The following is a 13,692-nucleotide window of genomic DNA, read 5'->3' as shown; positions in this document are numbered from 1 at the left end:
ATTATCTGATTTTAGTGTATGATTCTGATCTTGTTGCCACCATGAGCCCCTAGGGGAAGGGCGGGGTATAAATGCAATAAACAAACAAACAAACAAATAAACGCAAGGTGATGTATACGGGGTATTCTCCTCTTGTCCTCAAATAACACCTCAGAGTGGCTTCCTTTCAGATGCTGGACATGTTTTTAGATCCCTGCTAATGATCCAGCTGGCTCCAACAAGAGGCCAGGACTTTTTATCCCTGGCCCTACTTGGTGGAACAGGCTCCCAGGTGAGATCTGTTCCCTGCTGAACATTACAGAGTTCTGCAGAGCCTGCAAAATGGACCCCCCAGGAATTTGTAGCCGGGGTAACATGGGATATTCGCTATAAATAATATCCTGGCCTCCCGTGGGCACAGGGAAGAGAGGAAGGGGAACAAAACAGACGGTTACAGTGCCGTAATGAAATATATTTTAATTTTTTGTCTTGGGTGGAATGTTTTAGTGACTCTGGTAGTTGTTATTGTTTTAATGTATTTATTATTGATGTGAACCGTCCTGAGCCTTTGGGGAGGGGCCGATTATATAAAGAACAAGACAAATGAATAAGTAAAATAAATGTTACAACAGCAGAAAAGTCATGTTCATCCTACTGCATAGCTGTAATGTTAAAAGCCAGTCAACACCATCAGCAGGGCTAAATCAGAAAGGTCTTACAGTGGAGTCATGTAGTTGGGATCAAATAACAAACAGCATAGTAACAAAAAAAACACCACAGTGGCTGTAACCCTATTTGTGTCAGATCCTGTAAATGTTACAAGAATGCTGACTCTAGATATGCAAAAAATGCCTCCCATTTTGTTGATGCATTATGGTTAGGAAAGAAAGGAATGGGGACAGAAAGGGTGTGGTATAACCTCAATCATGTCAAATTTGGGAGCTAAGCAGGGTTGGAACTTGGAAGAGACCATAATGAAGTCCGTGCATTGGAATGCAATAGGTAACCCCTCTGCTTCTCACTTTCCTTGAAGCCCCATGCTCACAGTGACCACAAGTTGGAAGGGGAGACCACCAAGAAAAGATTTGCAGAGGAAGCCAATGGCACATCAATCACACGCAGCCAAGAAAACGTGCTCCCCATGTATTTTTTCTCTCCCATTGGAGCGGGACCCTTGGCATACTACCTGTATTGCTTAATAAGCCCTGCTCAAGGGAGAGCCATAATGCTCGCCAGGTTTAATGTTATGCCTTCTGCCTTGTTACATGGCAGATTCAATAAGCTTGAAAAGGCTAAAGATAGTGCCCATATAAAGATTGCTCAGTTGAATCTCTGGCCTGATTACTACACTGTCTCAGATTCAAAATCAGATCCAAGTATGTGAATCTTACTCTTTACATTTTACCCCATCTCCCGTTTAATTAGATTACACTACTTGTTGGACAATCCTGATCCTTCTCTCTGCAATATGATAGTGTAGACTTTCTCCTGGAAATTACTAAGCGGCAGTAGATTTCCTTCGACTAACATTTATTTCCTGTATTGTATATGCTTTCTAATCCGTTTTTTATTTATTATTATTTGTACTATTTGTCTATGCCAATAAAGAAAAACTGCTAAAGAGGAAAACAATGTACATCATCTCTGCTTCTCCTTGCTTTGCTGGGAATTGTAAAGCAGCTGTGACTTTATAGCACCTTACCTGAAGCCCAGAAAGGCAACTTTCTCCAACTGCCCACACCACAGTTTTCATGGCTGGCAGAATTTGAACACGATTTAAGCTGCCTGGAAGCTCTCGGCGAAGGTATTTTGCAGGATATCAGAAACAGCTCAAGGAGGCACCAAAAAGAAATATTTAGGCGATATGCAAACCCAAGAGTGTCACCCGTGACAAACAAAATGTAATCCATAAAAAATGGAGTCAGAGTTCTAGGACAGCTGTGACAGTCTGTGGAGAGGAAGCACTGACCCTTACTGATTTCTTTTTAACTTTCTGATTTCACAAATTCAAGGGCCAGTCAATTTAAGGGAGATTTCATGGTCTGAAGTTGAAAATTAATTCATTGAAACATCTGGGGTCCTTCAAATATTCATTGGGATTTTTTCTGTGTGTGTGCACTCTATTTGCTTGAAATCAAAGGTGTATACCGTGTTTCCCGAATATAAAGACAATTAATGTCTTATATTAATTTTACAACTCCCAAAGATTATTGCCATGTCTTTATTTTCAGGGGATGTCTTATTTTTCCCTTTTCATTCTGTTAAATTAGTCTTCCAACAAAAAACTTTACTCACGTCTTACTTCGGGGGGGATGCCTTATATTTAGCGCTGGCAAACCTCTACTCGTCTTATTTTTTTTCAGGATGTCTTATATTAGAAACAGGGTAGTGAAGCGAAATATTCCCGAAGCTTGAAAGAACTGTAACAAGATGTGTGGAAGAGCGACAACCCGGACGTAGTTTAGATGCTCTCTCATCTCTGGAGCTCTTGTGAATGGAGGGCTCCTTGGAATGTCAGTTCAAGAATTGCTGTAATCTTTAGAAAACAGACATACATTTTTTCTTAATCTTAAAAGAAAAAAAAATCAATAGGGGGTTTTAAAAGGCTGGGCAGGTACTGGCTTTGCAAGAGCCTGAAAGTTGTTTCTCCCAGCTCTGTCTCGACCAAAGCAATGAAGGTGGGTTTTACTCTTGAGATGAGCAGCTTGTTATGCGGAAGGGGCCACGGCCCGGCACCATACATATCTGAAAGGCGTGGATTATTTGTGACAGAGAATCAAAGAGGTTTTTTTGAACAATATAATTGATTTTTTTAAAAGCTGCAGCAGCGGCACTCTATTCCAAAGACTGAGATCTAGTTGGGCCAATCTCAGCACTTTTAAACGTTACTGCATACAGCCATTTTGATAACCACATTTCACTTGCCCAGAAGCAGCTCTGGGCAAAGCGTAGTCATTCGGTATCAACCACAGCTAGTTTAAAGTTCGAAGTGGTACCACCTCTGTATTTTAGCAAAACCAACTGTTTCTTTTGTTGTTGTTGCTTGTTAAGCTTAGCAACTTTACAATTGATTGCTTAAAATCAATGTTTAGTTCAATTGCAATTGCTTTAGAACACCTAAAATGATGGATAGACCATGGTCAAGACAGTCATTACAAATCAACCGTGGAAGCCAGTCTGAAGGACTTGCATTGGACCATGCTAAAATAATTAAAACCCAATAAGCATACATAAAAATGAGCCTGGTTAGGTTTACAACCTTACAGAAACTCAGGCTCATTCCTTTATCTGAGAATAATGCACTTTCAAACTGCTTTTCAGTGCACTTTGAAGCTGTGCAGAACGGCAAAATCCACTTACAGAAGCAGTGGTGAAAGTGGTTGGCATTATATATTGCCATGTGCGGAAGGGCCTCGAATTTTAAAATTCTGTTATTTGCAGTGGGGGGTTTTTTGAAAGAAACATAAAAGTTACATTCTAAAATCCAAAACTTTTGCCATGATGGTGAATGGAACTTCCATGTTCAGAGGCAGTGTTACCCGACACAATAGCCAAGTAGCCCATGTGCAGATAGGTAAATCTGTGGAATGGCTTATAGCATAAACATTTATTGGACCCACCAGCCGCCTTGATCCCCGCGCCTTGGTCACCTCCAGGCTAGACTATTGTAATTAAGCTCTCGCTGGCCTTCCCGCTTAGCCGATCTGGAAATTGAAACTGGTCAACATGCGGCGGCAGTTGGGACTATATTCAGCCTGTGCTCGCGCCCGACTACATTGGCTTAGTAGAGTTCGGATGAACAGGTGTTAGTGATGTTGACGCTAGACCTTGGCCTGGGACCCTCGTATCTTCGAGGGCCGCATCACCCCATATGTTCCCACCACGGCCTCTTCGTTACGGTAGAGGCCAATCTACTGGTCCCGGCCTTGATGATGCGGCTGAAAAGCCTGCACCGCGGGCAGGCCTTTACAGCCCTGGCCCGGCCTGAATGGAAACGCTCTCCCACCAGCTGTTAGGGCCCTCGCGGGACCTTGGTGAGTTCATGGAGGCCTGCAAGGCGGAGCTGTTCAGCGGGCCTTTGGAGAGTCAGCAGCTGGTGGTACTCCCTTCCGGCTAGCCTCCTTCCGCTGGCCCTTTTGCTGGCCTTCCAGCTGGCCCCATCTGGGCCTATAACATCTATCTAGACCTACCGTTCTCCTGGGGTGGAAGAATTTAATATTAGGCGAGCCACCTACGCATATGCCTATATTTATTTTTCGTTTAAATGTAATGTTTAGCTAGTTTTAAGCTGCTTTTATAAGTTTTAGCCTATTTATGATGTTTTAAAATTGTATTTATTATCTGCTGTACGCCCAGAGCCTTCGAGGAGATGGGAAGTGATCTAAACAAAGTATAAATAAATAAAAAATAAATTGTGCATACAATGAAATTTACAGCAGCATTCCTCGATGCACACAATTTTAGACTCATACCCCATCTCACTTTCCTTCCTCCACCATCCCTACACAGCCCCAAACCCGCATCAACACGAAGTCCGGAGTTCAGCATAGCCACAGCTCTAGAGTAGAAGCTGTCTCTAAGCCTCTTTGTCCTGGATTTTTTATAGACCTGTATCGTCTGCGGGATGGTAGCAGTTCAAAAAGAGTGTGCTGGTTGAGACGGGTCTCTCAGAATATTTTGGGCTTTCTTTAGGCTTGAGACTATAGAGTTCTTCCAAGGAGGAGAGGGCAGCCGATAATCCTCTGTGCAGTGATCCCCCTTTGGGAGGCCTTTGGAGCACCTGGAATAAGTTTAGCTATGAATACTTTTTTTGGAGGTGGTAGAAAGCGATCAAGTCTGCCAACTTCGGCGATCCGTAGGATTTTCAACAAGAGTGGTTTGCATTGCCTGCCTTTGCATAAGTCTGGAGTTTGGGCGCATGAAAACGTTTGGAAAGAGGAACAAGGGGATGCTGACAGAGGTGGTTAGCATCAGAAGGATATCAGGAGAAAAGCTGGAGTCTGTAGGACAGAGGAAGGCTTAAAGCTCAGGATGGGGGGGAAGGAAGCCAACAAAGGTAGGGTAAGCGACACATGGGAAGGGAGAAAGGAGCCAGAACCAGCCAAGTAAAAGCCAGACTGGGGAAAATACAGATGTCCAGTTCCTCACAAGACCTCCCAGGTATATCCAGATGTATCTATCTAGATCTTATTGGACACACAATGGTGAACTCAAAGGATCTTTGACCTGATCCAGCATGATTCTTTTCTACACAGGGTCTCTTTTCCTGCCATCTAATAAGGTTTTTTAATATATACACCCTCGGGCTTGGTATCCAAGCACAGCCCTTGCAGGGTGCTGAAGTACCCGTCCTCTAACCTCAGACAAAGCTCAGCTGCCTCTGACCTCCAGAGGGGACCTCCCCAGTTGCTGACTAGCCCAGTGCTACGCAAAAGCTAACTGGGTCCATCCTCCTCGGCCATCCAGCCTTTTACCCCTCTTATCCCTTCCCACGAGATTGGGCCCTGTCCATGGTCCTTGCCCCGGCTCTAGCTAAAGCTTGGAATTTCTAACGGAAAAGCAGACCCAATTAGTAACCCCCTCTCGGCACACACAAATAATTAGTAACCCGCTCTCGGGAACTGGGGAGAACCTGCTGGATCCCACCTCTGCTCCAATGGCTGTATTTAGCCATTACTCCCTCCAGCTCTGTGTGGTTCACTGTAACTGGCAATGGCTCCACACGTCCTCAGAAAGAGAGTCTCTGTTACTTGAGATTTTGTTCTGGAGATGTGAATTTGGGCCTTCTGGCATGCGGACTATTGTATCATGTGGCCAGAGGTGTAGGGGGGCAACATGGCCCCTGGCCCCGACCCTGTGCCCCCCACTTACCTTAGTTCCTCTCTCCTGCCCCTTAGTTCCTCTATCCTGCAACCTGGTGGGAACTACACTTCCCAGGAGCAAGGTCTCCTGGGAAGTGTAGTTCCCACCATGCTGCAGGAGAGAGAAACCAAGGGGGAAGAGAGAGGAACTAAGAGGCAGGAGAGAAGAACTAAGGTAAGTGGGGGGCATGGGGGGTGCCATGGAGACAGGGGGAGGGGTATAAGGAAATGCCACAAAATAGCTGCGCTGGGATTGCGGGACAATCAGAAAATGTTTGAAGATCTTGAGCCAGTTGTCCTCCTATGAAGAGGCTGCTGTTTCCAAACAGTCACTCCCCGTAGACCCCAAAGTGACCTCTCTTGGGGTTTTTCAGAGCATCTCCCCTTCCAGTGAGGTGGAGGAATCATATTTGCTCTGGAGAAGAGATGCGTTGGGTGTCAGTAAGCGCACCTGTAGGCGTCATATGCTTTTGGGTACCACGGCCCTAGGGTTTGCCCAAACATTTAACCTAGTCTCAGATCGCCCCGTTGTGTGGATTATTTGATCCCCATAGTGGAGATGGAAATGTAAAGTGTTTGCATTCTTCCTCCAGTGCTGTGAGTATTCTATGTAGTGCTCATTTTCTTCTGATCATCCTTATTCCAGAGGTTAACTTTTTATCTCGTTGTCTCTCTCAGGGGTTCAAGTATTTGTACCTGACTCCTCAGGATTATAAGAAAGTCAGTGCCTTGAACTCAGTACACTGTGAGCACGTGGAAGATGAAGGAGAATCCAGGTAAGTTTGGCGAAACTCTTCCAGATGTTCTGCTAGTGGTTAGGCTAATTTAACCTTGCCCCAAATAACACATGGCGAATAGATTTCCCAAGTGTGGCTGGAGGCTTCACGATACAGCCGATGTGCTGCAGCTAAGCAAGGCTAGGTATGGTCCAAGCCAGGAGAGGAGACCTCCTTAGCCCCCCTGCTAGACTTTTGAGTCACAAGAAAGGATGCATATAAGCACCGCTAATAAATAGGTAGCAATCATTTCTGCTGTTGCAATGAAGACACAGAGGTTGAGCAAGAAGATGATTAATTTGAAATGTGGTGTTGGAGTACAGTTTTACAGATACCTTGAACTGCCCAAAACACACCATTAGTGGGTTCTAGATATAACTACAACTGAATCATACAATCATAGAGTTGGAAAAGACCACAGGGGCCAGGGGCATAACGAGGCAAAAGCCCTGGGCAAAACCTGAGTTGGATGCCCCCCCCCCCACCCAATGGGCGGCCACCCCACCACGACCAAATTTTTTTTTTGCACCAGGACATTGGTGCCTGTAGGGGTTGCAGTTATAGACATATCAGCACCAAAATTTCAGTGTATCATCAGGGGACTGTCCTTATGCTACCCCCCAAGTTTGGTGAGGTTTGGTTCAAGGAGTCCAAAGTTATGGACTCCCAAAAGGGGTGCCCCATCCCCCATTGTTTCCAATGGGAGCTAATAGGAGATGGGGGCTACGGTTTTGAGGGTCCACAACTTTGGCCCCCCTGAACCAAACTGCACCAAACCTGGGGGGGTATCATCAGGGAGGTCTCCTGATGAGATCCTGAAAGTTTTGAGACTGTGCCTTCAGAAATGTGTCCCCCCAGCCTGCAACCCCCATTGACAGCAATACAGAAAACTCAATGCAGAACAAAGATTCTTGGGCAAATGTCAGGGATGTTCCTGCAGGGGGTGCATTTTTGGATGTATCGGCACCAAAATTTCAGGGTATCATCTGGAAACTGTCCTGATGGAACCCCCCAAGTTTGGTGCAGTTTGGTTCAGGGAGTCCAAAGTTATGGACCCTCAAAAGGGTAGCCCCCATCTCCTTAGCAAAGACAAAGCAAAAACTACCAGACCACAGCCTGGAAAACCCACAATAGCCAGATGGTATAATCTGTTCCTCAACCTTTTGGGGCACATTGTATATGTTTGCTTGTATCCCCCTTTTTTGGTTCTGTGAAAGCTCGTGTATGCCAGTAGTCTGTTTCTCAGCCTTACCTAATTGACAGGGTGGTAGTTACAGAACCTGAGATCATAGCAGGGATAAAAATGTCATTCGTGGGTAGATTTAGCCTGGAAAATAGACTGGGAACATAAACTCTGCTGAGAACCCAAGACTGGCCACAATAAGGGGTGGCTCTGCTCACATGCCCGCAACAGAGATGGGCAGAGTTGCAGCAAGGGGGAACTGCACCCAGGGCACATGCGTGCCATGTGTCCCTGCCATGCACTCCCCCGCCACGTCCCCACACCGGCGCGTGCCCGGGGCAAGACACCCGCCCCGCCCCCTGGCAGCTACTTGTCTGGAGATGGGAGCACCACTGAGTGTCTTTGTGTGTGCCTGCTCATGTGCTCCAGAACCGAAAATGACTCTCTCCCAGTCAGAATCCACTCACTTGTCTGCCACTCACAGCCCTCTTGAGAACGGCTTGTGACCGTTGGATCGCATTGCAATACGAAGTTATGTCAACGCTTTGCCTGCCGTAGCCAACGTCCTAGCTCTGCAGCATGCGCTTTCCCCGAGGAAGAGCTGGAAACTCATGTCCCCTCTTTTTCTCAGATACAAAATTACAGATATTATCGGGAAGGAAGAAGGCCTCGGAACCGAGAACCTGCGGGGATCTGGCATGATTGCAGGAGAATCGTCGCTAGCATATGAAGAAATTATCACTATCAATCTGGTAATCTATGTTTTTGACCATGTCACTTTGGGTCAGGCCACTGGCTTCTGTCTATGCCAGGGGTCTGCAACCTGCGGCTCTCTAGATGTTCATGGACTACAATTCCCATCAGCCCCTGCCAGCATGGCCAATTGGTCATGGTGGCAGGGTCTGATGGGAATTGTGGTCCATTCAAGTATTGGATCAAATACTTGTGGTCCATTCAAGTATTGGATCAAATACTATGTCTTAACTCTGATGAGCTCAGTTTAACATATATTGTGCGCCCAGACCTATTTGCCTCCGAATGGTATCAACTTCTTAAATCAAAAATCTACACTCTAGGTTTAATACTTGAAGATCTCTGTATGCTGTCACCCAGAGAGATTCTGCAAACCTTAAAAAGCAGACTTCTAGAACAGCAAATAAATCATGCTCACCCCTTTCTGTCAGAATAGTACCAGAACAGGGGCACATAGCCAAATATCTTGAACTATTAACTGAACCCCAACAGAGATGGATCATTACAAGGGCCAGATGCAATACTTTTCCATCGGCCATTACAAAGGGTTGCTACCTATCTATCCCTCTCCAGGATCGGGTCTGTCCACACTGTAAAAACCAAGTGGAGACTCTTGCTCACATTATACTTGACTGTCCGAGATATGTGGGTATTCGGAATTTCTCTCCTGGGCGGGTCTCAGACAAATCTGAAAGAGACTCTGACAACTCTGTTGTGGAGCTTTTGCTAAATAACACAGAGGCCGTGCTCTTGGAAAAAGTAGCAAAATTTCTTTTACAAGTGACAGAATTTTCTAAGTAACGTCCAATGCTAGATACAGTTTATCTGTCTGTGTTTTGAACGTACTTTTGATTTGTACTTCAGAAATGTCTGTAATGCTCTGGAGCCTATTTTAATATGCCTAATCAAGGTTGTTGTATTGTATTGTATTGTCCAGTCACATCCAATGCTGAGATGCTGTCCAGCTGTTCAACCTCACGGACATTTGGTCAGAGCAGCGAGTCATACAGAAATGCAGGCAGGAGGCTTCCTTTGAGGAGGAACAACTCTGTTGAGTTGTCTGAATTTAGAAGTAACCGAATGAACCACTCACATACGCTGTGCACTGTTCCCAGCTTAATAAAATGAAAAATGGTATTGTCGAAGGCGTTGTGTGGTTTCCGGGCTGTATGGCCCTATCTAGTAGCATTTTCTCCTGACTTTTTTGGCTGCATCTGTGACTGGCATCTTCAGAAGAAGACCCTCTGAAGATGCCAGCCACGGATGCAGGCAAAACGTCAGGAGAAAATGCTACTAGAACACAGCCAGACAGCTCGGAAACCACACTGTCAGGAGGCCTGTTATTATGGGTTTTGCTTTTGCTGCTTCCTAAATGCACAGGGGGGTGGAGGAATGGGTTAAATGCGTTTCTAACTGTCTTTCCACTGTTTCTGTAGGATGTTATGCAGTACCAGGTGGTGCCCAAGGTCACTGCCTGACCACCTATTGTTATCGTTCTTATGGTAACTTTTAGGTGCGCTTTCCCAGGCTGGGAGGTGCAAGTTGTTTTAACTATTGGGTTTTGCGCGGGCAATTCTCAGTACTGGCTTTGACCAGGGAAGATCCAACACCGTTAAAAACTACTGTTCTTCAACAAGAGTTTGCGTGTGTTTTTGGGATTCTGACACCCACAACGCCCCAAATGAAAAAACTGCTTAGAAGCGAGATCAGGTCAATACATATTGCAGAGATGTAACCGGGAGGCATCCTCCTGTCGGTTATACTTTGATCTTCACCTGAACCCTAGAACCCTGTCTCAGTCCTCTCAGCTCCTGCCAAAATAGGGCGCTGTTGGAATGAAATGGACGCCATTTTTTTTTCTTTCAGGTGACGTGTCGGGCGATTGGTATCGGGGCGTACCTTGTGCGGCTGGGACAGAGGACAATCCAAGTGGAAAATTCACATATCATCTTGACCGGAGCCGGAGCCCTCAACAAAGTCAGTTCACCCTCCTATGTTTTTGAATCTGTTTTTTTTCCTTTCAGTGCTTATTGGCAGAAGTTGGCCTAGTTTTTTGGTCTGAGTGGCCAAATTGAACTGGGCTGGTGGACGCAACGCTTTGCGATTCCAAGCCTTGCCCAACTTAGTTGGTGAAGGGTGACCCGCAAAAATACGGGTCACTGGAGGTAGAGACATTAATTAGGTCGCCGGGTGTTGTCATAATTGCCTTCCCTGTGTTGAAAAAAAAGCATTTGGATTGTCACATTTCTTGAAGGATGAGGTTCAGAAATCCCAGCTGACACGGAGAACCCCTCTGGTTCAGATTTAGTGGAAGTATCTGTCTGGAATCACTTTGCGTTTAGATGGAAGGTCGGGGTGGGTAGCAGTTGGGCCTTTTTCGTATTGGCCGTAAATAACCTACTGGCAGAGGAAGTTTATTTAGTTTGTTGGCTTTTGTGGTTTCCTGTATATATTGCCTTTCTCATTGTGACTCCGGATGGATTACAAAATATAAAAACAATTTAGACAACCTAAGACTGCCCAGGGATAATACTGTAGGGCTGTAATTACATGGCAAAGTGCCCTCTTTTTATTTTCCTTGTGAGAACTGCATAATACAGCTATTTAAATGAGCATTCCTGGACTTTGAGCATTCCTGGACTTTGTTGTTGTTTTTATTCCATCAGATGTTGAGTTTTTTAAAGGTGATTTTAATAATAATAAGATTTTACACATCTTATTTAATGTTGATTTGTTTATTCCAGCTATTTTATTTTTAATTGCTAAAGTATTTATTTATTAAAAGTATTTCTACCCTACCTAACAAGTGGTGACGTGTGTGAGGACGGCTTTTTTAAAAAAGCAAGAAATTAATACGAAACGGAATCATGATAAATCCCTTGTAACCCAGCAGGTTATAAATCTTTTAAATAAGTGACTCCATCAGCAGACTGAATTTTAACAGTGGATTCGCAACTAAATTATGTCGAATGTCTGGCTAAATCATACCTATTTTCACCTGAACACCTGTCCAATGGGAAAAGGAGTTCCACAAAGATGGCGCCTTCATTCAGTCCCCTGGTAGTGACCCAGCTGGGAGGAACCTGAGAGTGAACGTTCAGTGATGATTTTAACTACCAAACACGTCTATATGTCAGTCCCATGTAGTGTAGTGGCTAGAGTAGGGGTGGCCAACCTAAGGTGCTCTAGATGTTTGTGGACTACAATTCCCATCAGCCCCTGCCAGCATAAGAACATAAGAACTAGCCTGCTGGATCAGACCAGAGTCCATCTAGTCCAGCACTCTGCTACTCGCAGCGGCCCACCAGGTGCCTTTGGGAGCTCACGTGCAGGAGGTGAAAGCAATGGCCTTCTGCGGCTGCTGCTCCTGAGCACCTGGTCTGCTAAGGCATTTGCAATCTGAGATCAAGGAGGATCAAGATTGGTAGCCATTGATCGACTTCTCCTCCATAAATCTGTCCAAGCCCTTTTTAAAGCTATCCAGGTGAGTGGCCATCACCACCTCCTGTGGCAGCATATTCCAAACACCAATCACACGTTGCTTGAAGAAGTGTTTCCTTTTATTAGTCCTAATTCTTCCCCCCAGCATTTTCAATGGATGCCCCCTGGCTCTAGCATTGTGAGAAAGAGAGAAAAATTTCTCTCTGTCGACATTTTCGATCCCATGCATAATTTTATAGACTTCAATCGTATCCCCCCTCAGCCGTCTCCTCTCCAAACTGAAGAGTCCCAAACGCTGCAGCCTCTCCTCATAGGGAAGGTGCTTCAGTCCCTCAATCGTCCTCGTTGCCCTTCTCTGCACTTTTTCTTTCTCTTCAATATCCTTTTTGAGAGGTGGCGACCAGAACTGAACACAGTACTCCAAGTGCGGTCGCACCACTGCTTTATATAAGGGCATGACAATCCTTGCAGTTTTATTATCAACTCCTTTCCTAATTATCCCCAGGATAGAGTTTGCCTTTTTCAAAGCTGCCGTGAATTGAGTTGACATTCCCATGGAACTATCAACTAAGACGCCCAAATCCTCCATGGCCATAGGTTGTCCACCCCTGGGCTTAAGGTTCAAACTAAGATCTAGGGACACAGATTCAAATCCCCTGTCTTCCAAGGAAACCAGATGGGTGATCTTGGCCCAGCCTACCTTGCAGGATTGCTGTGATTTGTTCAGCTCCCCCCCCCTGTCCCCCCCAAAAGGTATTCTGTATTCTGCACTGTGTGTTCTTTTTTAATCTTGATCCTTATTAATAGTTGTAAGGTGCATTGAATATGCATGGAAGAGCATAGAATATGCATCAGAGAGCATTACATAGACGTGCCAAATAAACAAATTGGCTGTTAAAAAAGGCAGTTGAATTAGCCTCAGGTGCATTACTATTTCTGGAGGAGCACCTTTTCCTTTTAAATTTTAAATTTTATTTGCGTATATTTATATTTTGCTCTCCCTGGTCGGGACTGGACTCAGGGCAGCGTACAAACGCACTTAAAACAGTCCAGTTAAAATGCAACCCCAAGACAGTTATATTTAAAACCCCAAGATGGCAGTCTAGCTTAACGCATACAAAACCAATCCTAGCTCAGCTTTGACGCACAGCCCTATTACCAATCCTGCCTGAGCATGGGCAGAGTTTGCAGGGAGCACACAGAGCAGCCATAGGTAGAAGCAGAAGAAGAAGAAGAAGAGTTTGGATTTATATCCCCCCTTTCTCTCCTGCAGGAGACTCAAAGGGGCTGACAATCTCCTTGCCCTTCACCCCTCACAACAAACACCCTGTGAGGTGGGTGGGGCTGAGAGAGCTCCGAGAAGCTGTGACTAGCCCAAGGTCACCCAGCTGGCGTGTGTGGGAGTGCGCAGGTAATCTGAATTCCCCAGATAAGCCTCCACAGCTCAGGCGGCAGAGCGGGGAATCAAACCCGGTTCCTCCAGATTAGGTACATGAGCTCTTAACCTCCTACGCCACTGCTGTAGATGGCGATGTTAATTTAATTTAATGTAGTTTAGGGGGGCCGATAAGGAAATCAGATGGAATAAACATGGGAGGTATGGATGGCATCGACCAAAGACCTGGTGGAACATCACCATCTGACAGGCCCTGCAGAACTATTTAAGGTCCCATGGAGCTGAGAGAGAGTTCCACCAGGC

The 13,692-nt window shown here is 45.4% G+C and overlaps 1 protein-coding gene across 1 annotated transcript in view; it reads left to right on the top strand.

Moving 5' to 3' along the window:
* ACACA (acetyl-CoA carboxylase alpha) overlaps positions 1 to 13,692 on the top strand; it is a 246,860-nt gene that overhangs the window by 128,063 nt on the left and 105,105 nt on the right. The window contains 6 exon segments of the mRNA XM_048482780.1: positions 155 to 271; positions 1,013 to 1,122; positions 6,215 to 6,281; positions 6,519 to 6,616; positions 8,431 to 8,551; positions 10,419 to 10,529. Coding sequence (XP_048338737.1) covers positions 155 to 271; positions 1,013 to 1,122; positions 6,215 to 6,281; positions 6,519 to 6,616; positions 8,431 to 8,551; positions 10,419 to 10,529 — 624 coding nt within the window.

Source organism: Sphaerodactylus townsendi, unplaced genomic scaffold, assembly GCF_021028975.2.
Source record: "Sphaerodactylus townsendi isolate TG3544 unplaced genomic scaffold, MPM_Stown_v2.3 scaffold_22, whole genome shotgun sequence".
Taxonomy (NCBI): domain Eukaryota; kingdom Metazoa; phylum Chordata; class Lepidosauria; order Squamata; family Sphaerodactylidae; genus Sphaerodactylus; species Sphaerodactylus townsendi.
Note: the sequence above shows the minus strand (reverse complement) of the source record. Positions and strands in the feature narration are given on the sequence as shown.